This window comes from Pteronotus mesoamericanus, unplaced genomic scaffold, assembly GCF_021234165.1.
Source record: "Pteronotus mesoamericanus isolate MK-2021 breed Mesoamerican mustached bat unplaced genomic scaffold, CSHL_Meso_final contig_1242, whole genome shotgun sequence".
In the NCBI taxonomy this organism is placed as follows: domain Eukaryota; kingdom Metazoa; phylum Chordata; class Mammalia; order Chiroptera; family Mormoopidae; genus Pteronotus; species Pteronotus mesoamericanus.
Genome location: NW_026555053.1, coordinates 1533193 through 1558792, shown reverse-complemented (window position 1 = coordinate 1558792; position 25600 = coordinate 1533193). Strand labels below are relative to the sequence as shown.

The window sequence follows — 25600 nt, the reverse complement described above, 5'->3', positions numbered from 1 at the left end:
GCCCGGGGTCGCCCTGCACGCCCGGAGTGGCAAGTGCGCATCCCCTTCCAGGGCGCAGCCCGGCTCGCGGGCTCTCAGAGGAACAGAGTGAACTAGAGGACCAGCGCCCATTCCATCAGTAGTAGTAGCAGTAGCAGTAATCGTAGTAACAAAGGAAGCGTGACAGACACAATCAGGGTCCGCTCTAATCCCCACACGTAACGCTGTCCCCTCACGCTCCTACCAAGAGTTTGGCTTGTATCCGTTCAGTCTGTCTGCACGGTTACATGTAAACGTGTGTGTGAATGTATGTGTATAGGCATTTGTAAACAGTGTCAGTGTTTCACCTAAGTGAATGCTGTCGTACTTCCATGTGCTGCACACATTTATATTCCTGGGGTCTGCTGAAGACATCCGTAGATCCAGCTCACTTATTGTAACTGCTGCATAGCATGTCATCATACAAATAAAGTGCGCAACATTGATCCACTTACCGATGGACAACGAAATCGCTCCCACTGCTGTGCCGCTAACAGGAAAGGGGCACTAAGACTTTCCCACGTGGCCTCTGCGCGTGTGCCAGGTCAGGGGAGTGGGGGCTGGTTCTCCCAGAGCAGAACCCCCTGGCTCCCAGGAGGCCACATGTGCAGGCGGCGGGAGGCCCTTCCTTCTCACAGCCTCGCCAGTACTGGATGTTGCCCCACCATGTCATTTCTGTCAGCCAGCGGGGAAAATGTGTTCCAGGGGATCTTTGTGAATTCGCGTTTCTTGGACTGGCTCTGGGCTCCGTGTCCTTTCTGTCCTCAGCAGCCACCAGCACTTGCCCTTATCTAAGTTGCAGCAATGAAAAGATGCACGTCTGGGCTTTCGCAAGGCCCTTGCGTAACTGTGGTTTCACAGCATTCCTCTGGCTTTCAGTCCCGGCAGGGAGGAGGGGGCGGGGAGGCGACTTGGAACCACGGAGGGTGGGGGCCCCACTGTGGGCACTCCTCCTAAAAATACCTGCAGAACAGCCTCATCACAGGTCTCAGCGACCGTCGGAGGTGCCCCATTAGCTATGATGGGTGCGTGCCCTGGATAAGGAGTCTGGCGACCGGCGTGGTGACCTGAGCGTGGCTCCCTTGTCAGTCCTGCTCCAGATCCCCGAATGGCAGCAAGTTCAGGGAGGAGCCTCTCTGCACCTCAGAGACAAACCTCCGGGGCGGAGTGGCAGTCTGTTGCCCGGAGCCTCTGTCTGTGTGTCCTCTGTGTGTCCTCTCTGTGTGTCCATCCTTTTTTATTTTTTTACTCTGCCCATTTCATGGTAAACGCTGTATTTCCTTGGAAGAAGTAAGAGTCAAGAGAGGACATGAGCAGACGCGTGGAATAGAAGGGGTGTGCCCCGGCTCTGCCGCTCCCTACTCCTGTGGCCTCAGCTGCCTCTGTGAGCCTCGGCGTCCTAGCCCGTGAAGTGCGGCGTGCAGTCTCTGTCTGGGAGGGGTGGATGGCACAGTACGGGTCAGGTGCTTACAGGTGACTGGCAAGGAACGTGCTGAGGAACCATTAGCTGTTGCTCAGGGAAGAGTGAGTAAATGCAGACGCGCACGGAGACCCAGCTCCTCCAGCACCTGTGGGAGCTGACTGCGCCAGGGTGCGTGCAGCATCGCCCCCGTGCCTAGGCAGGTCACAAACCCTCCGGGGCAGAGCTTTCTCGACGGGGGCGCTTGGACCCTGGGCCCACCCCCTTGGTGGCCAGACCCCTTCCCGCGTCCGCCCACTTCAGGCTCCTCGGTCTGCTCCAGGCCTCGTGGGAGGGCCCCATCAGCGGAGGCCTCACGGCCCAGGCAGCCCTCCTGGGCCTCTGAGCTGTGGCCAGGGGCAGACCGCAGGACAGAGTGCTGTGCGGCTGTGGGCAGTTCCGTCCGGCCGGCTCCAGCCTGCTGCCCTTCCTGCCCCCGGGCCGCCGGTCACCCTGGCCTCGGCAGTGACGGGTGCGCTTCCTCAGGCGCTTCCCCAGGCGCGTCCCGTGCCGAGAGCATCTCGTTTTCTGGCAAAGGCTCTTACAGTGCTGAGAAAATGTTAAATCCACGCTTAATCCTGCTAAGCATAAAAACGTGTTAAATTCTGATGTCTTCACAAAAGTGACCTTCTCTAACCTGACTTTTCCTCAGGTTCGTTGTCATAGTGTTTTCTCCCCAAATGAAATTCTCATAGGCCCCAGTCGGACAGGATCTAGAGCTGCAGCTTTATAGAAATATCCTACCTTTTTACAGAGGTTTTTTTTTTTTTTTAATTTAAAAACTCCTGCATGTTAGCAATTAAATTAATTAAATGGTACATTTTGATACAAAATGATAGAGAAATGTCCTTTGCCCTACCTTTCTATACTTTTTATTCTATACCTTTCTGGAAGTGAGTGTTCTAAAAATATATATACACACAGACACATACATAAAAACATGAGCACATCTCTAGTTATCTTTCAAGTTACATACATAATATATATGTGATACTACATGTTCATTGTGTGCTAGCAGCATTCTGGTGGCTATTGGTTGAATCCTTCGACCCGTACGCTGACCATACCAGCGAGTGCTGTGATTTGCCTCGTCTCCCACCTGAGGACACTAAGGCCTAGGGGGCAGCTGTTCCTCAGGGTCGCAGCTGGCAGGTGGTGGCGCTGAGCCTCAAGCCAGGCAGCCCGGCGGAGCACTGGCAGCTTCTCTGCATCGCAGAGCGCCTGCGGTTCACGTTTTGCACTTGAGATGGATATTGTGGATAGCGTTCCCTGCCAGCACACATGTAAACATTTGGTTTCTTCAGGAGCATTTAGAAAATGTGGTAATTTTTAAAGTGAGGTTCTGCATACCATTGATTCCATTCGTGGGGAGTAAATGGCTCTTGCTTAGATTAGCCGGCTCCTGCCTGCTGCCGCTGGGAGACGGCCCTGTACTGTGTGGAGCCGCCGCTGTGCCCCCGCTTCCCCTGGCTGCGCCTGTGCAGAGGACGCTCCGCTAAGCGGGTGCCCCGTAAGCCTGTGCAGGCCCTGGACACTCCGTGTGTCCAGGAGCAAGACCAGCCTTACATGCCTCTGTGCAGGAGTTGCTAGGTGAAAAAAACAAGTTCTAACTTTAATATATGTTATTTTTCTCTTAGCAAGTTAAAGTCCTACGCTCACCCACAGCGCGTAAAAACAACAGTTGTCTCTGTGCACCGGCTGGGCAGTAACAGGTCTCTTCCTGTTTGCTCATCAGATGGGTGTACAAAGGGCCGCCCCATTCTATCAGGGAATCGTAATGCCCCAGCCAGGAGGAAGGTGCTGTACCCTTTATTAGCCATGGATTAAGCTGTGTGCGAAGGATGTGTTCATGCCTGATGCATTCTTTTGGCCCTTTGGGTTGTTCGAAATGTCCTCATTTGTAAGAACACTTTGTACATTAAGAAAATTTACTGTTAGTTAAAATATGCCCGATTGTTCTCTGAGAGCGTTATCCGGCTTTTTATGATCTTTGATGTGTTTACTTTTTAAAATGGGGTTCACTTGCTGGCCTCTTCTTTCTTGGCCCCTAAGAATGTTTGGCTCTCTACCGAGCTCTTGCAGGGTCTCCTGCCCGCGGCCCCACTTCGCCCGTTCGGCCCCAGGGCCCCTCCCAGAGCCACGTGGGCGGAGCCCGGCTTTCCTGGACTCGCCCTGGGGTGATGTGTCCCGCGGAACCGTCCCACCTCTTGCCCTGCCAATCTCAGGACAGGGCGGGGCCCGCCTGAGGGCCTGGGCCAATCCCGGGGCAGGAGCGCAACTCGGGGCGTGGTTCCGCGCTCCGCCCAGGTCTAGGTTTCGGGCCTCCCAGCGCAGTGCCCAGCGGCCTCGCGCAGCCCTGGGTGCAATGGACCCCGCGCTGGCGGCAGAGAAGGGCGAGGCGGTGGCCCAGAAGATGCTCCAGTACCGGCGAGATGAGTCGGGCTGGAAGATCTGTCGGGAAGGCGTGAGTGCGGAGCTGGGCGGGAAGGGTCGCGGGGCCTTTGCTCCTTGGGGCCGGGTCCTCACCCCTTCCGCGCTCCGTCGTCGTGCACTCGCGTCCCAGGCGCTGGCGTGAGATGTCGGGGGCAGGGAGGGGTTCCCTGAAACACAGTACCGGGTCATTGTGCTTGAAGCTGGAGCTGAGCCTCTGCTTTCTGCCTTCATTGATTTGTCTAAGGTCACCTGACTGGAACCTGCCCTCGCAGGGTGAGCCCCGCCCTCTGCCTTCGGAGAGGGTGGCAGGGGGACAGTTTTCTTACTTGGCAGTTCTGATTTTTAACAAATGGACCTCAGTTGCTCAAGGAAGTGAAATGGTGGCTTTTAAGGTGATTGAAAACCAGCCAGAGCTCTTGGGGGCAGCCAGTTAAGACCCTTTCCCTGTCGCGTCCTGGATCAGCCCACTCTGTCCTGCGTCAGTTGGGTCTCCCTGGAGAACTGCATCCCTGGAGGCGAGACCCCTCCCGCAGAGCAGGAGTGGGCCCCGTCATGTCCCAGCGCCCTTCTTGCTCTAAAGTCCTATGGTTCTTTGCCTCTTGACAGAACGGAGTTACAGTTTCCTGGAGGCCGTCTGTGGAGTTTCCAGGGAACCTGTAAGTGCTTGCCCAGCTCTACGCTGTCGGAGGCGCCGCGCCCCTCCCGACGGCCCTGGGGTCCTTCCTGGGAGACTCCAGACGTCCCAGCACCCTGTAGTCAGCGCGCCGATTCCCTTCCAGAAAAACTTCCGTTGTTAACGAAATCATTTCCAGCAAACTCGATTCTTGTGAAAGCTTGCCATCCATTTCCGCAGGCCTGGGCAGGGGAGCGGTCAGCTGAGCCCCTTCTGCAAGGCTGCCCCACAGAGCAGTGACCGGCCTGCCGGCTGGTCACACAGGTGGTCCCAGGATACACAGGTGTGGTAGCGGACGCCCTGGGTTCAGGTTCCTTGTTGTGCTGCAGGTACCGAGGAGAAGGCATCGTGAACGGGACACAGAAAAACGTGTGGGACTTGGTGAAGCCTCTTGTTGGGAGCCTTCGAGAAAAGTGGGATGAGAATGTGACCAGTTTTGAAGTTATTGAGAGCATCACTGACGTAAGTCTTTCCAAACACTGTTAGCCCCAAGCAACTTGACCCTTCTGGAGGGGTTTTGTGGCACCTTTCTGCAAGGCGAGCCCCGGGGCCCAGCCTGGGCCCAGGCTCAGGTCGGAACAGGGCGACTCGGAGCGGGGAGCACCGAGCAGCGGCAGCAGCGCGTGCACGGTGACGGCGGGCCCTGAGGCCACGCGCGGGGGCAAGGCCTGGGGTTGACCTGGGGGCTCTAGTTTGAATCACCCCCTCGATGGGGCCGTGATAGCACCTGAGAGAGTCTGGGCCAAAGAGCCGGAATCGCCTGCCAGCTGCGTCTTTGCTGGGCCGCAGCTTCTGGGTGGGAGTCTCTCCGCTGGCGAGATATGTGTCAGGGAGGCTCGCACCGCTGGTTAGAACTTTCTGGGAATGTTCTATATTGCTGTTCAGTAGGAGCTGCGGGCGCCATGTGGCCAGAGAGCATTTGAAAAGTGCCTCCTTGAAGGAAACAAATGGCTCATCGTTTTTAATTTCTGTCACTGTCAGTGTGAGTTGAAGCAGGCACGTGGGACCGCTGGGCACCGCAGCAGAGCAGATCCAGACGGCCCCGTCCTGGGGTCCGCTGTAGCCTTCAGAATTCACCTCATTTTGTTCCCTGTGGTTAAGGGGAAAAAGTCACGGCCAAAATTAGTAAGGAGGTTGCTTCAGGGAAATACTTGCCAACCTGTCCGATTTGAAAATGCTGTCTTCATTTTGACGTTTGTAGGCTTGGCTCTTCTTGGTTATTTACACAGATGATATGAAACCTCAAGTGATGGTTCTTTACTGGTCAGCCAGTGAGACCCGGCTGTTCGTAGTAGTGACCGACAGTTCACATGTCACTCCATTTATTATCACAGGGTTTCCCGAAGAGTGGGTGCAACAGTCCAGGCTGAAATGGAATCACACAAGGAGGCCACCCCTTGCAGGTCTTTATCCATCAGACTCTCATGGAACCTGAAGGGGAGTCTCAGGTGCAGGCTGGTGTGTTTGACGTCTGTCTGACGTTTGCCACTCTTACCATCACAAAACAGCTGCCCTCGGACTCAGAACTGAAGTTAGAATCTAACAATTTCTTGTCTATGTGTGTTCCAATTTCTTTTAATTTGTGCCAGGTGACTTTTTCCCCCCATTTTCAGCAGTTAAGTAGCTTCTTTTTCACATAAATTTATCTAAGTTTTAAAAAGAGAACACATTTAGGTAAAAACGTTTAGGTGAATTAACAGGACAGAGAGACCAAAAAATTATAAAGACAGTTTGCAGATAATTATATTCAGATGCTTGAAGTCAGAACATGGGTTGATGCCCTTTAGATGCAATATAAATGTAATAACAAAATGGCTGTGTGTAGAACGTTCTTGAAGGTAAAAGTGGCTGCATGTTCTCGGCGCATTTAGAGAGGTAGGGCCTGAGAGAAGGCCAAGGACACGGGAACGAGGGTGGCTGAGGCGCCGCAGTTGTGACCACAGTAGAAAGCACTGTCCCTTACTGCGTCCTTTTACACTGGGCTCCTGCTCCCAGCAGTTCAGCGGAAGCCCTCGGGGGGCGAGGGGAGCGGCTTCCGGGAGGCGTGGAGACGCACCCGGGGTCGCAGGGCTGTAGGTGTGGAGCGGGCGCCGAAAGCTGCCTGCTCCTGGAGGCCCCCAGTTCCCTCGTTGCTCCTTGGAAACCACCCACTTCCCGAAGCCTGCGGCCTGCACACAGCTGGCCTACACGCAGCTCCACGCAGGTGCCCGCTGTCCTCGCTGCCCTGGCTGATGTGCCCGTGGGTTAGGTGGGCGGTGTGCGGGGCTTCTCTCCTTCACTGTGTGGGACCCTCGAGCCAGGCTGCCCTGGGCCCTCATCCCTGGCGGCCCCGGCCCGGCCCTGCAGTCCTGGCGGGGGGGGGGGTGGGGCCAGACTTCAGGCTTGGTGCTCGCCCAGCTCCAACGGGTTTCTGAGAGTTTATACACCATCCCCACACTTCTGCCTGGCAGCTGGCACTGAGATGGCACCTGAAGTTTTCACCATCAATTCCCAAGTCTGTCATTTTTAACATGTAACACATCTGGCAATTTGGAACGAGACAGGACATCATTCTTTCAGATGTGTCTAAAATAAAGTGAAATTTTATTACCAGTGTTCACTTTCACAACCAGCGGCAAGTTTTCCTTACTCAGAAATGCTATACCGTTTTTGTTTTGTTTTGTTTTTTTGCCTGGAACTCAAATTTTTACTCTATGTAACCTGCCAAATTTTATTCTAATACATTTATTTTTAAAATACATCACCCTGCACCGTAAGTATGTAGGTAAATTAAAACTGAATTTTTAAAACTCATGTATTTTTTGTAGCCAGTAAAACTCTTTAAGTACTGAAAAAAAGCCTAGATTGAGGTATGATTTTAATTGTATTAAGATAACATTACCAAGTTGACACAGCAGGACTTCCCTTGGCCCCGACAGACATTGTGCGTCACCAGAACGGCCACCCCCTCGGCCGCCATGAAGATCATTTCTCCCCGAGACTTCGTGGACTTGGTGCTGGTCCGGACGTACGAGGACGGGACCGTCAGCTCCAACGGTGAGTGCCGGCCGAGGGGGTGCGGGGCCTCGGCGGGCGCTGGGCTCCGTCCGCAGGGCGCCGCTCACGGCCGCCCGGCCCGGGCCCGCAGCTTGCCTTGTGCTGTTGGGGGTGCTGTGCTGTGGCGCTCGGAGACACCGTGGTCCCCAGGCTCATCGTCTCTAAGTTGCAGGGGTGGTCAGCGCCCCATTTGTTCTGCTGAGCCCGCCTTTGGCCCACACGCGGGAGCTTCCGTTTGGCTTCTCAGAACCTTGGCGTGCAGCGATCCCGAGCCCACGGGGGTGGCTTCCTGAGGGCAGGGCCAGAGGGCGGCTGCCCCCTTCTGAGTGCGGCAGGCCCGGCGCCACCTCCGAGTCTCCCCCGTGGGGCAGAGGGCAGTGCCTTCACGCCTCACACCTCTGCCGGCTGAGAACTGCGCGGTCCCTCCTCCCGGCCCCTGAGGTCATGATTCTGCAGTGTTCTCTCTGCTGTTCTTTGCTGCATGTGTACGGGCAGGGGGGACGGACACTGGGGGCTCAGGGCACAGTAACAGGGCCCCCTGGCTGGCTGCTCGGGCTCCGGGGGGCGGGTGCGGCCCTGACGTCACGGCTTTCTGAACGTTTGCCCTGTCTTCCAGCTGCTCACCTGGAGCACCCGCTGTGCCCGCCGAAGCCGGGCTACGTGAGAGGACGGAACCATCCTTGCGGCTGCTTCTGTGAGCCTGTGCCAGGGTAAGGACGGGGGGTGGGGGGCGACCTAGCGCGGACAGTGGCTCGGGTGGAATTCCGCTCGGCGGGCACAGGGCTTGCCTCGCCTCGCAGCGCCGTAGGCCCCGACACTGCCAGGCCCCGCCACATCCGCCTCAGTGAGCGATGGGAAAGGGCGCGGGCGGCGTTGCCCTCGTTGCCGCATAGGAGTCCTTCCTCCGGCCCCAGGCAAGCTGGGTACAAGTCACGGTGCCACTTAGCAGAGGAGGAAGCTGAGGCTCGGAGACAGGGAGGGATTTGTGCAGGGTTCTGTCCCCATGTTCTCACAGCTCATGGCCATGTTTTTACCAGGACGTTTCTGTATAGTGATAACCTGAGGGTCTCTAGCTTACCCAAGGTACCACCCAAGTTGATACGGAAAGCTGCTACCTGTTCCTGGCAGAGGGACGGGCAGGTCTGAAGTCACTAAGGTGGGACGAGTGTGGCGCGTTTAGGGAACGCGTGGCGGCTGTGGGGTCAGCGCGGGCTGTGGGAGAGGTAGGTTTGGTTGACGAGGCAGCAGACACCTCACCCAGGCGGTTCGTGGGCCTGTTAGGACTTGGGCACAGTGAAGAGAAGGCCCTCGGGGAGCGTTGAGCAGATACGCGTGTGGCATTCGGGCTCAGTGCTATAATGAATGCGGGCAGGAGGGGTCAGAGAGCAGGGGCCGGGTGAGGCAGGGCGGCGTGGAGAGGGGCGTGTGCTGGAGTCGGGGCGCTCCCCCGGGTGGGGAGTCTGCTGCAGAGGCAGCAGCACAGCGCCGTGGTCCAGCCCTTGCTCGGCGCCCGCGAGGGAACCCAGGTGCTCCACGTGTGCGATCTCGCTGATCTTCAGAACACATGGCGTGGGCGCTATGGTCCCGGCCCCACACCTCCTCCCAGAACCCTCTCGTGCCCCCTCTGTGCATGATGTGCACGCAGGACCCTTGGCCTGGCCTGTGTGTGACGCCCACTGCTCACCCTGGGGATAGCACGGTCACTGAGCAAAGTTTCTCCTGGCCAGAAAGGACGCTGCTGAGAGAGATGAGGGTGTGAGTGGGCCTGGGTTGAGGGAGCAGATTGCCGGGGGCCCAGCGTAGGGCAGGTGGGGGCGGAGTCTGCGTGGTGCCAAGGCTTTGCGGTGTGAGGAAGCCCCTGCCCCTGGGGTCACGCTCTGTGCAGCGCCGACAGGAGCACCACGGGGCACCCTGCCTGGTGCACCTGCCGAGCCCCGGGCCTCAGGAGGGACAGCATTCTACAGGGCCTCCCATCCAAGCTGCTGAGCCACATGATGTCAGCGAACATCTGATGGCGCAGGTGCGGTGCTACCTGGGGCTCCTGGCGATGCTCTCATGCTGGTGACGTGTTCCGGTAAAGTGCCAAATGGGCTCCACCGAGCCCACCCCTTTGTTGTTCTGGCCGTCAGGAGGGTTGTGAGAGGGAGGACCCCTTGTCCTGAGCAAGCTGTGTCCTCTCTCCCCCCAGGCATGCCCCTCGCTGAATCTGAGTTGGGCCGGTGGTTTCCCACCCTGACTGCTCTGAACATGAGGCTGTCACGTGGTGGCCTAGGGTCCCTCTGTGTGCCACCTCCACCTTCCCTGGGCATCTGGCCCTCACCCAAGCCCCTTCAGACGAGCCCACACTGTCTGTCCCATTCCTCTAAGCCAGCTGTTCTCGCTGAACAGACTGTCTTTGCACCACTGTACGTTCTTGCTTTCATTGCTAAATATTAGTTGACCATAAAGGTGTAGGTTTATTTCTGGACTCTCTATTCTATTGGTCTGTGTGTCTGTTTTTATGCCAATACCATGCTGTTTTGATGACGATGGCCTTGTAGTATAGTTTAATATCAGGTAGTGTGATACATCCAACTTGGTTCTTTTTTCTCAAGATTGCTGTGGCTTCTCCGGGTCTTTGTGGTTCTGTATAAATTTTTGGAATATTCGTTCTAGTCCTGTGAAATAGGCCATTGGTATGTTGAAAGGAATTGCGTCAAGCATATAGATTGTTTGTGGTAATATGGACATTTTAATGATTTTAATTATTTTACCCATGAGCACAGTATATGGTTCCATTTGTTTTTATCTTCTTTAGTTCCTTTTTTCAATGTATTGTAATTTTCCAAGTACATGTGTTTCATTTCTTGGGTTAAATTTGTTCAGTATTGTATTCTTGCAGTTGCAAATGTGATTGTTTTCCTAGTTTCTTTTTCTGAGAGTTTGTTATGGGTGTGTAAAAAAATGACACTTTCAAATATTTTTCAGGGCTTTAAAGAGTTTTTATCCCTCAATATTTGTTGTGCTTGAAAATAAAAATAGGAAATTTAAAAAAATTTTAAGTAACAAATTACATATTAACAGATATCTTTATGAAAAAAATAACTATTTTTCCAAACAAAGAGCAGGGGAAGGGGCGCCACTGTTCGGTGTCGCCAGGCACCGCAGCGCCAGGCTCAGGGACGCCCGCGTCCTCGTTCAGTGGGCCGTGCCCGTCGTGCGGCGTCTGGAAAACGCCCGCATACCCGCCGGAGAGGGAGAGTGAAGGAGGCAGGTTGCCTCTCCGTGCTGCTCTGAGAGGTGTTTTGCATTCGCAGACCCCCTCGCAAGGGTGTCAGGAACCCCCAGGACTCCCCAGACCTTGCAGAAGTACTGCCCTGGGAGCTCCCAGGGTCCCCCTAGAGAGACCTTGGCGGCCGAACCAGAGGCAGGGAATTCACACTCTTCCTGGGCGGGAGGCAGTGGCGGCTGCCTGCTGCCGGCCCGGCACCACCGTGGAGTCTCCAGAGGGGACCCCCGGGCGGCGACATCCCTGTGCCCCTGCCATCTCTCTTGGCTGGCTGCTCCTGGCCTGCCCCCCGCTGGGCCCCAGTTCCTCTGCAGACACATAACCCCACTCTGCTGCCACCACACAGGGAGCCCGACAAGACCAGGGTGGTGGCCTTCTTCCAGACGGACCTGAGCGGTCTCCTTCCGCAGAGCGTGGTGGACGCCTTCTTCCCGCGCAGCATGGCCGGGTTCTTTGCCAACCTCCAGAAAGCGCTGAGGTCAGTGCCGCTGCGCTCTGTGTGCCAGCCGCCCTCCGGGCTGCGTGCCCCACCGCGGGGCCCGCCTAGCCTAGGTGCATCTCTGCGGCCCACAGCAGCCGTGTGTGTGTTTTGTGTGATAGATGGTATTTTCCAGAACAGCCCGGTGATTCCTTCCCTTCCCTTCCCCCCTGGGCAGACTCATGCCAGCTCCGACCGAGGGCACAGGGGACGTGGTGCTGTTCCAGTGACGAGGCCCGCGGGACCCCCAGCTCTGACCTTTCCGGGGACACTTGTGTGGTGAGGAAGCCCAGGCCATAAGGAGAGGTCCTGTGCGTGTCAGCCACCAGCTGTGTGAGCATGTGGCCTGCCCGAGGTTCCAGCCCGAAGACTTTGAGTGGCTCCAGCCAACGCTGCCCCTCCGAGCCCTGTCGGCCACACTGCACATGCCTGACAAAACCAATGTGGCTGTTTGGGTGGCTCATCCCATGGTTCTAATGCTTGGAAAGTTTGCGGAGCAGGGCATGGATTTCACATCAGATTGCAATACATTCACTTTATTTACAGCACCACAGTGTTAGCATTGCGCTCTGTCTGTACATAGTCCATGGTTTGTATCGGCCACCCCACTGTGACTCCGCCCTCGCCACTGGGACAACCCTCTGGCTGGGTGCTGTCCCAGAAGGTCCAGACCTGGGCAGCAGCCACGGAGTGGGGCTGGCAGTGACCCTGAGAATTCGTGTGCCGTTGGCTCTGGTGTCTGCGCTCTGCCTAGGGGTTCCCTCCGGCGGGGGCCCCCTCAGACTGCGGGCTTTTCCTCCTGATGAGAACCGCGACTGGTCCATCGGGTAGCGCTTTGATGACATTCCAGGCTTCGAAGCGCGTGAGGCCCTGCACGGCCGTGCCGGCCAGCTGGAGGATCTCGTCTCCCGGCTGGACTGTCTCAGGCTGTCCTGAGGCTGCCCCTGGAGGAGGGACAAGGAGATACGGTGTATGCAGGTGACAGGAGAACAAGGAGAGCGCCCCCTGCCTGCTACTGGGAGAAGGGAAAGACCCAGGCCCACGGCGTACCTTTGAAAATCCGGTTAACGGTGAGGGGCTTGTCCCCGTGCAGGGAGCCCTTCCCTCCTTCCAGGCTGAAGCCCAGCCCTGCCGAGGTCTTCTCCAGTGTCACCGTGTGGACGGTGGCCTCTGCTGCGGAGGAGGAGATGGGCTTTGTTCGGGAGGCGCCCCTCCTCAGGCCCCGCACCCTGGGCTCAGAGAGCCGCGCAGCTGCCGCTGCTGAGCTCGCGCACGTCCCAGTGCAGACGTGCGCCTCGGACAACACGCACGGCTGAGCCGCCCCGTGGGGGCACGGGCGACGTGGTCCCTGGGCTTCGGCGGCGCAGGGAGAACTTACTGGATTCCGTGGCGGCATCGCTGGCCCCAGTGGCTGAGGCCGCAGAGTCCGCGGAGGAGCTCAGGTCAGGCGTGGCCTCCAGCGTTGGCTTCCTGGTGACGATCACTGCTTGCCTGGGGTCCCGAGCTTGGCGGAGGATGGCCAGTGCATCGTTGTGGGTGGCCCCTTTGAGGGATTTGCCGTTGATGGAAAGAACCTCGTTGCCCTTCTGAATAGTCCCCTCTTGGGAGGCCAGGCCGTTGGGGAACACTCTGTGAACCTGAGAAGCCGAGGGAGTCAGGGCCCAGGAACCGCCCGCGTCGGATCGAGGGCCTCGCTGGAGGGTCTGACCTGGTTAGTCCAACAGGCAGGGCTCTCAGGCCAAAGAAACTGAGACCACTGTGTCCCAAGCAGGGGCCAGCGCTCCGTCTGCCTCCACGTGCGCAGAGGCCGCGACGGCTGTGGGCAGGCGGCCCCCAGGGCTGCCCAGCCCCCGTGGCTTAGACTCTGTGACTGCAACCCAGAGTGAGCACCCAGCTGCAGCCGTCACCGTCCCTCCGCGGTCCCCGCGCTCCCTGGGCAGCGTCCTCCCCGGCGGGGCCCTCTCCACCGGCCCCGAGATGCTCCACACCGGCCCCGGTCAGCGCCCCGCCCCCGCCACGGGCAGACCCAGGATGCAGCCGCCGGTCTGGGGCTGGCCACCCCCCTGTGACGCGCCTCGCGGCCACAGCCACAGGCCCGGCTGCCCTGCCCTCCCCAAGGCCCCGGGGTCGCCCGTCGCCCGTCTGTCTGGTCGGTGCTCCCAGAGGACGGGACGCCGAGTGAGCAGCTTCAGGGCGAGGCCGAGACACCTGTGACTTCTCGACCTCACACGGGACTCGGATTCCCTGGGGTGTCGTGTGTGGCTGCAGTCCCCCGCCTTCCTGGCACCGGGGCCAGTTTCGTGGAAGACAGTCTTCCCAGGGACTGGGGTGTGGGGGGCGGTTTCGGGATATTCAGGCGCAGCATATTCAAGCTCACCTCCTGCCGTGCGGCCCGGTCCGCGACAGGCCCGGAGGTCGCGGCCCCTGGTGCGCAGGCCCAGAGGCCGTTTTGGTTGATGAAGGATCGGGATGAGGGGTGAACACTGTCACGGAAGCGACGTTCATGCGCTGCTGGGCAGGGGTGGGCTCCGCCCGCTCCCCTTGAGGAGCCCGCCCTGAGCACCCGCCAGTGGCCTGGTGTCCCACGCTCCTCTCGTCCCACACAAGGCTCCTCCCTGGCTAGTGGGTGCCCCCCCCCGGGCCCCGTCCCCGGGCCACTCACCGTGATCACCTTGTTCTCTAGATCGGAGCCCCCGGCCAAGCTGAAGCCAAGGCCAGCTCCCTCCTCCTTGTGCAAGACGGTGACGTGGATACTGTCCAGTTGCTGCAGAAGGACATAAACAGTGAAAACCACTTTCGTGCAGCAGCGCGAACAATTTAACAAGTGTTAACGTCAGCCCGACCCAGTGTCAAGCCCAGCTTGTCTGTGCCCTCGTTCACGTCACCTCCTCGAGCCAGCGTTACTGTCTGTGAAGGAAGGGCCACACACTCTGGAGTTGTGAGAAGCTCAGGAGAAAGAACCACATGTGTAAAGCCACACGTGTAGCCTTCCCTGCATCCCCCACCCACACGTGCTCGCGTAGGGTGGGCGTCACGAAGTCACCTGGAAACCCCAGCACGTTGGGCACTGCAGCTCTGCCGTTGCAGCCTGGGACTTGGCATCAGCAGGCCCAGGGGGCAGAGTTGTTCTATGGAAGCTGGCTGTCCCTTCTTGCCCCTGCGCACATGTGCCCAGGCCTGCCCACTGACACGCGGCCTGCTGAGACGCGCACGCGCCCCCAGCCCCACGCCGCGGCGCCGGGACAGCCCCTCAGCGGTAAGTCAGAGGTCTGTCTACCCTCTGCCGGGGGCTGCATGTGCATGCGGGGCCGGGCAGGCCACGTCAGCAAGCAAGAGGGGCAGAGGCGAGACGGGAGCCACAGAGACTGTGGACACACAGGGCCTGCGGCCCGAGAGGACCGGCCGCTGCGCACAAAGGCAGATCCGGTGCCGGCAGGTGGTTTCCGTTCAAAAAGAAAAACCCAGAATCCATGTTTGTCATGGAACACTGTCCTTAAAGATCACCACGTGACCCAGGTGAAACACCCTGGCAGGTCCAGGTGGGGCTTGGCTGCTTGTGTGCACCTTGGTGCCCAGAGATCGTCTCACCTGCATGCCCCGGCTCTGGGACCCTCTGATGGGAACTCCCCAGGTCGCAGGCTGCTGAGGGTCAGTGGGCCTCACCGCCTGTCCCTCCGCCGCCGGGCCCGGGCCCACGGCTCCCAGCTTTCCCCGAGGAGCAGCCCGCTGCCCTGCGAGAGGCCCGTCAGGACAGCCTTGGCAGTTCACGCAGCCTCTGTGGGGCGTGCCCGGGGGCAGCGGAGGGGTCGCCCCCCCAGGGCGCCCTGCGTTCCGGCTCACCAGGCTCTTGACCTGGGAGTAGAGCTCCCGTCCCAGCCTGGTCGGTGTCCCCGCGAGTGCAGACCCAGGCAGCTGGGAGGCGCGCGGCCCCCACAGCCTGTGCTCATCGGAGCCCAGCGGCCTGGCTCCACACGGCCACTTCCTCTCACGCCTCCGCGCTGTGTTCAGAGTGTGGGAAGTGGGACTTTCAGAATGACTGGGGCCCTGGGATCAGTCACCTCTCTGCAGGGTAAGTCCCAGGTGAGGGCTCAGGCTGAGGCTCAGGCTCTGGCTGACAAAGCAGCGCCTCCCTGCAGACACTCAGAAAGGTGGCCTGCGGGACAGGAAACGGTGGCACCGGCGGCAGCGGGGGAGGGGTTTGCAGCTCAGGCTCTGCAGCACAGGCCTCACCTTTTCTCATTGATAAAACCAAAGGCTGCAATGAGCCAGTGACTGAAAGCTTTTATAAGCTACAAAGCTCCTTCCCCGTGGGAGATCTCACTGCGGTCCCGTGACGCTGTTCCCTCCACCCCAGGCAGCACCACCAGCCACCAGGAGCCTGGGGCAACTCAAGCTGCTTCCCCTGTGGCCTAACAAGGTGACCACATTGCTGTTAGCAAGGCCTTGGTCCCGGTAAATGTTTATGAAAGAAACCCACCTTTAACGTCGCTTCATCCAGAACCTTCACTTCCTCAATGAGCTGCTTCAACTCCTCCGAGCTCAGCAGGGAGATGACCGACTGGCTGGACGTGGGGGCTCCGCCGGTGGCTTCTGTGGGCTCGCCGAGACCCTCCGTGTATTCTCTCAGCTCCGAGAGGCTGTCGTGGGAGGAGCAGGACAGGCCTGAGTCACAGCGTCGCTCTGTCGTGCCTGCGCGTCACTCCAGTCCAGGCAGGGCACTGCGCACGCCCCTGCCTCCTGGGCGGCGCCCCCCGCCCCCGCCCCGCCCGCGACGGCGCGGAAACAGGGCAGGGCTCGGGGGGCCTTGTCTGTGGGCCTGTGGCGGTGCAGCTTGAGGTCTTGGCGTGTCTGCCCGCAAGTCCCCACACATCCCCCTGCTCCTCCCCGGGTGCTGTCAGCACCCACTGGCTACGCAGGGTGCCCACCTAGCCAGCAAATGGCCCTCCTCTCCCTGTTGAACTTGCTTTGGCACCTGGCGGTTTCTGTAGGTTCACTGCATGTTTTGTGTGAAACGGTGCTCTCGGTGATGGGGCCCCCACTCTGACCGGCAGAACATGCTGGGACGGGGCCCCCCCGGTGCGTCTGCAGGAGCCCCGTGCTCAGCCCACAGCCGTGCGCTGCCGGCCGGACGTGCCCACTCGGGCCTCGACGGTGCGCCTCCCTCCCGGGACCTGTCCCCGCCCGGGACCTGTCCCCTCCCGCTCCGCGGTCGGCAGGGGCTGGGACCTAACAAGACGGGATGGGTGAAGGGGCCACGGCGGGGCTCCTGGTTCCGGGGGTCAGCTCTTGCCACCTCCCAGAATGAGCAGGAGAGGCGATGGGGGCGAGTCCAGAAGGCGCCCGTGCGTGGCCAGGGAGGCCATGCCGAGGCCCGGACCCAGCCGTCCCCGCGCAGGGGGCAGCGAGAGGCGCCGAGGCCCCCTCAGCACAGTGCGGCTCCCGAGCCCGGCCGGCATGCGCGTGAGGGGCCGCCCGGGCTTCCCCACGCTGTCAGCGGGAGAGCTGAGCGCGCTCTCCACACACGGGTGAGAGGGAGGCTGTCCCGCCCTCCAGGAAATGTGGGCGCAGACCCTTACTTGAGCGAGAACCCTGTGTCGGCGCTGCCGGCAGCGGGGTCTTGGCCGGGCAGGGGCCCTGTGGGCGGCCCTTCCTCGGGGCTGCAGGGGGTCTGGCCGGCGGAGACCGAGGAGGGCAGGCACAGCAGGGACTTCATGACGGCTGAGGACACCTGGCTGCTGATGTCGTAGAGCCTGCAGGTCCTGTCGTCCAGCAGCTGCACCTCGCAGGACCGCGTCCTGGTCAGCGGGAAGCTGCGTGCCCGCTGGCTTGGCACCTTGACCACAGTGCCCTGGGGCTCTGCAGGCTGCGCGGGCAGCAGGCTCAGGAGAGGGTCGGGGCCCAGGGCTTGCTCAGCGGGCGGGGTCCCCGACACACCCAGGTCACTGGCGTCTGAGGCCACTAGGGAGCCGGGGGACAGCGGCCCTTGCCGAGGCTGCAGCTGCTCACCAGTGGGAGAAGCTCCCCACTCCAGGAGGCCAGGCCCCCGGCCTCCCGCCTGCTTCCCTGGAGGCCTCGCTGCCTCTGCGGAGGGGCTGGGCGACTGGAGGCTCGGTCTCTGAGCTCCTCTGTCCGGCAGCTGAGAGGAGCTAAAGGTCTCGAAGGAGCTAATTCGCTGCCTGATGGAGCTGGCGGCCCGCGCATGTGGCCCCAGGCGCTCCCTGGGGGCCGGCGTGGGCTTTGTGGAGGCAGCGGCAGGCAGCTGCCTGGGGTCTGGACCGAGATGCCTCAACTCTTTCAAGCTTTGGCGAAACCAGGCAGGCTTGGGGGCCACGGGAGGCCCCTTCTTCACAATGCTGTTGTCTGCTGACTTATAACCTTTGGGAATAGCGTTGCTGGGGTCTAGCTTTGGGGAGATCCCGTCTGGGGGGCCCTGCCCCGCGTCCTCAGCAAGGCTGGCGGTGGGCTGGAGTGGCGTGTGGTCGTGGCTCTCGCTCATGATGGGGCTGAACAGGCTCTTGATGCAGTCGGAGATCCTGACCCAGGGGTCCTCGGCCGGGCCGTCGAGGCCGCAGTCCACCCGCGCCTGCCTCTTCAGCACGGGGTGCCTGGCTGCAGGCGGCTCGGTCCCTGGGGAGCAGAAACAGGCCTGCGGTTTGCGCTGCGCCTGGTGGGGCTTTCTCCCTCAATTCTGTGGGGGCGGGGGGAGCAGGATGGCAGGGGCAGAGTGGGAGTCACCATCACAGCGCCCTGGTGTCTTAGAGCGAGCAGCCCGCTAGGCCTGAGGGGCCCGGCATTCGTAAGGGGAAGGGGCCATCTTTACGCCTTGACCCGTTAAGGGCGAGACCCCCTGTATGGCCTTGGTCCTGTTCGTTCTCTCTCCCCATCACCACTTCCAAGGCACCAAGTCTTCAGCTGGTGTCAGCAGGACCAGGTGCCTCTTCACGGGGGGGGGGGGGGGGAAACCACTGTCCATGCTTCTGCTCCGCCTTTTCCGACGTGGCCACGCTGACCCCCCCCTCGGCGCGGCCCACAGCGGCCGGCGGCGTGTGTCCGTGCCCCTCCCTGAGGGCCCTGGGCTCCGGTTGACCGTCGGCCTGCCTTCCTCCCGCAGCGCCATGGGCTCCTGACCCTTGGGCAGCCCGCCTTCCGCCTCCACGTGATGCAGAGCCCGGCCCCCAGGCCAGGCCCCCTCTTACCTGCCCCCCGACTCTGCGGAAGAGCTGCCGGTCCTACCTGGACTGCCTTCTGTCCTCCCCGGCTCAGCCTCTGCGGGGGACGCTGTCTGCAGGCCGGCGGCGGGTTCTGGGCCGCAGGCAGTGGCACAGGGGATTCCTGCTTCTGTGACTTCCTGCGCTGGCAGTGGTGGCAGCAGCTCTCTGGCTTCCTGTGGTGTAAACAGGAAGCGAGACTGTGTCAAAACGGTGGCCTCCGGCTGTGAGAAGAGAAGGCAAGTGCTCAGCTTGGAACTGTGGGTGATGTGGAGGCTTCCGTGACCGGTTCCTCAGCGGCCCTGTTCACGGGGTCCCTCCTGCCGCCTGTGCCGCTCATTTGTGTAATAACTGTACATAAGGGCTTTGGTTACATTGGGGTTTTTTTTTTTTTTTTTTTAAACAGAAAACAAAGGTGGTATTTTTAAATTAGGGAAAAGTCTTAATACAGGACCCCATGTGTAAGAATGCATACCCAGGTGGTCTTAGGAACAAACATCACAACAACAGAAATGACAGTTGACAACTTACACCCTTGAGGAGCCTGCAACTGATTGGAAATAAACATGCATCTCCCACACAAATACGTACAGGCTGTAGAAGCAAAAGGAGAGAGGGCACATCTGTACGAGAAGGGTGAACACATTCCTATGTGTGCGCGTGTGATCGTTAACACAGATCGGTGGCCCTCTTGGCCGGGGGTTTTCCTGCACCCAGAAGGTCGTAGGTGCGGGTCCTGGTCAGGGCACAGGCCTGGGTTGCAGGTCCGATCCCTGGTCAGGGTGCTTGTCGTAGGCAAGCAATTGTTGTTTCTCACATCGATATTTCTCTCCCTCTCTTTCCCCTCTTTATAAAATAAATGAGCAAGTCCCCAGGTGAGGATAAAAAAAATATAAAACGTAGAGTTTTGGTAGTTGAGGAGGGTGGCGGGCAGTGTGGGTGGGCGTGGCCCGTTCCGGTTATAGGCCCTGCATCCTTTACTGCTAAATTCTCGTTTGGTTCCAGTTTCTCAAAAACCGTCATGTTGTAAGAAATAATGTTCTTGAAATCCAAATGTATCCCTCCCTAGACACTATACCGTGACCTAATGTTTTCATGCTTAATATTTATGTTAGCTGAAGGGCGCTGGGTTTATCGATTGTAGAACAGGCTCTTCTGGAGGGGTACAAAGCACCACCAAGCCTTTTGAGTTCTAACGTATTGCTTAGTCCTCAGGAGAGTAATTTTATTACAGTCAGTCAGTGTTTGGGTTTAGGGCTAAGCATAGTGGGGCATCTAATCCCAGTTTGGGTTTTGACTATTGTGTAGTCAGGGTCTCTAAAGTCATTCTCAGTGTACTTTTTGCTTTAGATAAAGCTTTTAATTTTATTATTGAAAACCCTTTAACACATGTGGTGCTGGATTCTGTTACTTAGGGTTCATCGTTATGACTGCAGCCTTGGCACGGAATTTTGTACAGGCACATAGGAAGTCCCACGGAGCTGTCACGTGCGCCCCAGACAGCCACTGGGGCGGCGGCGAGAGGGCGAGGTCGTGCTCAGGATTTAAGCATCAGATAGTCGAGTTTGATGATTGGAGTACAGTCCTGAGAGAAAGGGGTGTGTGTCAGGGCCTGGGCCTCGGACAGCAGAGCCAGGACGGGGGGCGCGGCTTTCAGGAACGCACGCGGACGGGTGCAGAGGACACCCCTTCGGGCTGGTCCGTGCCAGTGCTCACTGTTAGGCCCAATGGGCTGGAGTCATGTGCTCATACCTTTTTCTTAATGTTTCGGGTGAGAGCACAGAGTGCTGTGGATAGGGCGCTGGTGGCTGCTCGTGTAGCAGTGCCGCCTGGATAACCCCACTTTATGTAAGTGGCTAAAACCTGAGCCGTAGGAAGGTGTCTGCTCTGACTGCCCTGCTTGAGTGTGGTCCGGCCGAGACAGCGTGGGGCCTTCCTGAGCCACAGGCGGTCACAGGCGGGCGAGTCGGGGCAGAGTCTCCGGCGGTAGCTGGCAGGAACCTGGCCCCAGGAGCTGGGTATTGCCAAGGTGGAGTAAAACGCTCTGTTGAAGACCTTCCCCAGTGTCTCGCGGCGATTGTTTAAGATCTCTCAGAGCTGCGGCGTTTGCGTCGGTCTGACCGTGTTGTGACCCGGTCAGTGGAAAGGATAGAGTTCCTGTTCCTCCTCACCCGGGGACGAATTGAAAAAGAATGATAAGGTGGCAGGAGATCATGACTGGAATGAGAGATGTAAGGAGCTATGTAAAAATGGGTTCACATTAGGGTCCGAGTGCACATAACACGTTGGGAGTTCTGTGATCAACGATCGCTTGAGTAATAGCAGTAATCTTGCTAGGACAGTGATTTTCAACTTTGTTCATCTCATGGCACATAAATTAATGACTTAAATTCCGTGGCACACCAAAAAATACATTTTTTTTGCCCACCTGAAAAAAATAGGTATAATTTTCATTCATTCATACCAGACAGCTATTGTTCTGTTGGCTGTTGTCTTTTATTTATTAATATTTTTACAATCTAAGGGGAAAGAGCTTAGTGTGTCTGACTAAATACTCAGGTATTGTATGTTTTAAAAATTGTGGCACACCGGGTGAAAATCACTGCACTAGAATCCCAGTGTTATTTTTAGAGTTTGAATAGTTCTGTGTCGATGGTAGATTATTGTTCCTTGTCCCAGTTGAATGAATGTTGTTGTTGGCTGGTGACAGACATACATCATGTGGGCGCATCTGCCTTTTGTAGATTTTAGACATGGTTTGTTTGACTGTTAGGATTAGTGCAAGTAGAGATATTACTGAGGAAGCAATAGATATATTACTTTTATTTGTAGTTTCAGAAGTCTCAGGTTCTTCACACCAATGAATAACTCCTATCCTTTATAGGTTTGAGAACGTCAGTCACGTTCTTGGTCCCATAGTGTAAGGGTTAGCACTCTAGACTGTGCAAAAGTCATGTTTTTATATATGGAGGCATGAATTAGCAGTTTGTGCATATACTTTTTCTTTCTGTTTTTGTAAATTAGAATTTTTAGTCTGTGCATGGTTAGATTGACAATGCAATGCTTTCATTGAACAGTATTTACACTGCAAGGCTCCTGAAATGATCTCGTGTGTGGACAGGAGCAGGAGGGCCGTGAACGCATCGGTGTCGGTGGGCGCTCTCGCGTAAGGTGCGGGTCTGCTGTCGGGGTGCGGTGTGTGCAGGCCTCGTGTGCTCCTGGGACTGTGGAGGCAGCGAGAGAAATGTCAGATCTGGGTGTGTGTACGAATGTCTCTCCATCCAGATCAGTTGTTGGAGGTGAAGGCGGGGTGGCCAGAATTCCCGTGGTCTGCGCGGCAGGACCTCTGGCAGAGCGCAGAGGACGCGAGGCGGGGTGCGGTGACCAGGGCGGTGGCGGCGGGCGCTCTGTGGTGTCCGCGAGCACCAGGGCCGCGGGAGGCAGGGCCCCCGCGGATGCGAGGTGAGGCAGATGGAACGGGCGTCAGCTGTATTGCGTAAGGAGGCCGTCAGCAGGGCGTACACTGTGAAGTGTGTTAGAGGGTTCGGCGCTGCTGTGTGTCATAGTGCGCCTTCGCCACGTAGCTTTAGTTTTATAGCTGCAAGAACTTCAGAACCAGCGAGGAGCTCTGAGTTTTTGGAAGTCGTAACTGAAGGCCAAAGAGAGGCGCTTTCGGTGTAAGTGCTGTCGTGCTTGGGTGGGAATAGTAAAGGGTTTCACGGGTAGGCAGGGGTCGAGGTCAGCACTGAACGAGCACAAAGTGTAAAGAAACGAGGAGCGGAGCTGATGCTCCCCGGGTGCAACGCAGGAGTAAACTGCTGAGCTCAGTCCTTCCGTTCAGCTTCCTCGTTCTGTTTGGCAGGAGGGGTGATTTGAATGGGACGTTAAAATACAATGAGTTTTGTGGTAGTAAATGATAGAAAAATGAAAATTTGTAATAGTATTTGTGTAGTGATAATGCAGTTTTTAAGATAGGGACTCTGCTCAGCTGAAATACGCTAGCAGTATTAATGGGCCACGTCACATCATTAACATTAATGGGGGGTTGGCTAGGATTTCAGAGAAGAACGTGAGGGTGAGTTAAAGCTGCTGTTGGGTTGATTTTGTATCTGTAAGCTGAAGCTAATTATAATAGTTGATTGTGGGACTGATTCAGATTACGCTGTTTGATAAATCACGTAAGTGGTAGCAATGCCATGTCAGTCGGAGCTGGAATCATTTTTACAGCCTGATGATTCCGTGGTTTGTCATCCTCTCGATCACCCGCGGGGTAGACTGGCGGCTGACAGAGACAGGAGGCGGGAGCCGTGGAAGGGCGGGGTGGTTGTCGGGTCCTGAGGCGCCCGGGGAGGAGGGCGGTGTGTGGGCCAGACAACGGGGCTGTAGCAGGTTCCAGGGAGAAAGGGGCTTACGCTGTGGGGTCAAACCCACACGCGTATGTGCCTGATTTCTTAGTGTGCACATTTAATCAGGGATTCAAAAAGCAGTAATTAGAGGTAATGAGGCCAGGAGGGTAGTTAATAAATACAGGGATTTACTGCGTTGGGGTGACGGGGGTTCCCCAAACCACACGTGTTTCAAGTGCACAGCCCAATAAAGCATTGTCTGCGCCCCGCGCCCCGAGCAGTCTCATTCGCCCATTTTCGTAATTTCAAGGTTATTTTTTAGCATTATACCGGAAATAATGGATTAGAAGTCACTAGTCCTGGTCAGTAGTAAACTAATAGCTTAATTAATGAAAGGACACACACAGTAAACAGCAAACTATGTCAGGGAAATGCCAGTATCCAGCAGCAGGTCCCAACCTGGGGGGGGGGTTGGGTGCAGAACGCGCATGGCTCCCTTTCACGGGGTGTTGGTGGGCACAGGGCGCGCAGGCTGACGCCAGGGGAGGCCGTGTGCAGGATGGGGCCCCGAGGCGGTGAGCACTGGCGAGCTCTGTCACCTCCTCCCCCTGCCTCCTCTCCCCTCCTCCCGTCTCCCTCTTCTCCTGGCGCTCCCTCCCCTCCCCGTTCCTGGCTCCGTCTTGCTCCTGTCTCCCCCCCAGGTTATCTCCTTCTGTCTCTTCCTCCCCTTCTCTCTCTCCCCTCTCCCCTTTATCCCCTCCTCCTCCTCCCTCCCCGCCTCTTCTCTGCCTCCATCTCTATCCTCTTCTCTCCCCTCGCCCATCTCCTCTCTCTCCTCTTGTGCCATCTCTTCCTCTCTCATCCTCCTCTTCTCCTCTCTCCCCATCTTTCCTGTATTCTCTCTCTCGCTCCTTTTTCTCTGCCTACTCAGATCTCCTCTCTCACCTCCTATGTGCTACATCTCCCAGACTCCTCCTCTGCCTCTCTCTGCCAGACTCCTCCTCTGCTCCTTTCTGCTCGCTCTCCTCCTCAAGGTCTGTCTCTTCCTAATCCCCACAGGGCTCTCCAGATCTCGCCGCCTCTGTCTCCCATCTCTCCGTATTTTCCTCCTCCCCTTTCCCTTCCTCCTCTCTCCCCCCTCTCCCCCTCTCCTGCTGTTTCTCTGTTCCTCCTCCTCCCAGCCCCCATCAGTCTCTCCGCTCACTCTCCTCCGTGTCACTGTTTCCTATCCTGAGTGTCTCCTTGTCTCTCTTCTCTGCTCCTTTCTCTGCGTGTCCGTCTCCTCATCTGCCCGTTTGTCCTCCTGCGAACTCTCTTCTCTCCCCAATCTCCCTTCCTCCTTTTCACTCTTTCGCTCTTTTCTCTCCTCCCTCCCATTTCCAGCCCCTCTCTCTCCTCTCTTCCTTCCCTGACTCCTCAAATCTCTTTCACCCCCGTCTTCCTCCTCTCTCACCCCCTTTTCTCATGTGTCTCAACTCATACTCACCCCTCCATCTCATTCTCCTACCACCTCCTCTCCCCCCCCCACCTGACTCCTTCTCGACCTTCCTGCCTGAATGACCTCTACTCTCCCGTCTTTCCTGTCTCTCTTCCCTCGATCACGTCTCATCTTTGTCCCTCCTCTATTTCTTAGTATCGCCCATCTGTCTGTCCTGTTTCCCTCCCCTGTCTCTCTGCCTCCCTCTCCTGTCTCTCTTCCCTTCTCCTCTCTCAACTTCTCATCTCTCTCTCCTCTCATCTCTCTCTCCTGATTTCTCCTCTTTTCCATCTGTCTGTCATCTGCACTCTGTCTCCTGTTGCGCCCTCCTCTACACCTGTCCCTCTCCTCCGTGTCTGTCCTCTGTCTCCTCCCCATCTCTGTTCTCTCCCTCCTCTATCTTCTCTCCCCCCTTCCCACTCTCCTCTCCTGTCTCCCCTCTGTCTCTTCTTCCTTTCTCTACCCTCATCTCCCCTGTCTCTTACCTCTCGGCTCCTCTCTCTCCTGTCTGTCCTGTGTGTCTCCTGTCTCTCATCCCTTGTATCTGCTCTGAGTCCCCGGTCTCTCTCCCTGCACTCGTCTCCCCTCTTACTCTCCCCCCTCCTGTCTCTCCATCCCTACTCTTCTCTGTCTCTCTGGTCACCTCTGTCTGCTCTGACTTGTCGTTGTCTCTCCTGTCTTCTGTCTCTACTCTGTGTCTCTTCTCTCTCTCTCTCTCCCAGTCACTGTCTGTCTGCTGGGTCTCACTCCTGTCTCTCTCACCTCCGTGTCTGCTGTTTCTCCTCACCTGGCCCCCTCTCTCATCTCTCACCTTTTCTCTCTGTCTCTCCTCCCCTACACGTGTCTCCTCTCTGCTGTCTCTCCCGTCGTCTCAGTCTCTCCCCTGCCTCTCATCTCTCCTGTTTCTAGTCTCTGTCTCTCTCCTGTCTCCTTTCTGCCTCTCTCTTCCAGCTCCTCATTGCTCCAGGCTCTCTGTCTCCCTTCTCTTTACTCCTCGCTCTCCTCCCTGCCCCCTCCCTTCCCTTCCCGTCTCTCTCCCCTCAATCTCCTCCTCTCTCTCCCCTGCCTGTCTCCCCTCCTCAATGTCTCCTGCTGTTCTTCTCGTCTCTCTCCTCTCTCTACTCTTGGCCCATCTCCACCTCTCCTCCCATCGCACTCTCTCTTCTCCCAGTCACTGGCATCCGTCTGTCTCCTCCAGCCCTTC

General features: G+C 57.8%; 2 protein-coding genes across 2 annotated transcripts in view; one reads left to right on the top strand and one right to left on the bottom strand.

The window, feature by feature from the left end:
- Window positions 1-3792: 3792 nt before the first annotated feature.
- Window positions 3793-11929, top strand: STARD5 (StAR related lipid transfer domain containing 5). The gene is made up of 7 exons (XM_054589032.1): window positions 3793-3941; window positions 4517-4566; window positions 4913-5045; window positions 7502-7619; window positions 8236-8329; window positions 11234-11365; window positions 11544-11929. Exons 1-7 carry the CDS (start codon window positions 3843-3845, stop codon window positions 11593-11595), a joined length of 678 nt encoding a protein of 225 aa, XP_054445007.1. The 5' UTR covers window positions 3793-3842; the 3' UTR covers window positions 11596-11929.
- A 127-nt stretch (window positions 11930-12056) lies between these two features.
- Window positions 12057-25600, bottom strand: part of IL16 (interleukin 16) — a 63688-nt gene continuing 50144 nt past the window's right edge. The window contains exons 13-19 of the mRNA XM_054589045.1: window positions 18599-18749; window positions 16942-17992; window positions 15843-16002; window positions 14028-14129; window positions 12744-13002; window positions 12416-12538; window positions 12057-12309 (exon numbers count right to left, since the gene is read on the bottom strand). Coding sequence (XP_054445020.1) covers window positions 12116-12309; window positions 12416-12538; window positions 12744-13002; window positions 14028-14129; window positions 15843-16002; window positions 16942-17992; window positions 18599-18749 — 2040 coding nt within the window. The 3' untranslated portion in view covers window positions 12057-12115. The remainder of the gene's footprint in view (window positions 12310-12415; window positions 12539-12743; window positions 13003-14027; window positions 14130-15842; window positions 16003-16941; window positions 17993-18598; window positions 18750-25600) is intronic.

Coding starts and splice junctions, on each gene's coding strand:
- STARD5 (XM_054589032.1), top strand. CDS start 3,843: ATGGACCCCGCGCTGGCGGCAGAGAAGGGCGAGGCGGTGGCCCAGAAG. Junction 4,567..4,912: donor GTGGAGTTTCCAGGGAACCT/GTAAGTGCTTGC, acceptor GTTGTGCTGCAG/GTACCGAGGAGAAGGCATCG. Junction 7,620..8,235: donor CGGGACCGTCAGCTCCAACG/GTGAGTGCCGGC, acceptor CCTGTCTTCCAG/CTGCTCACCTGGAGCACCCG.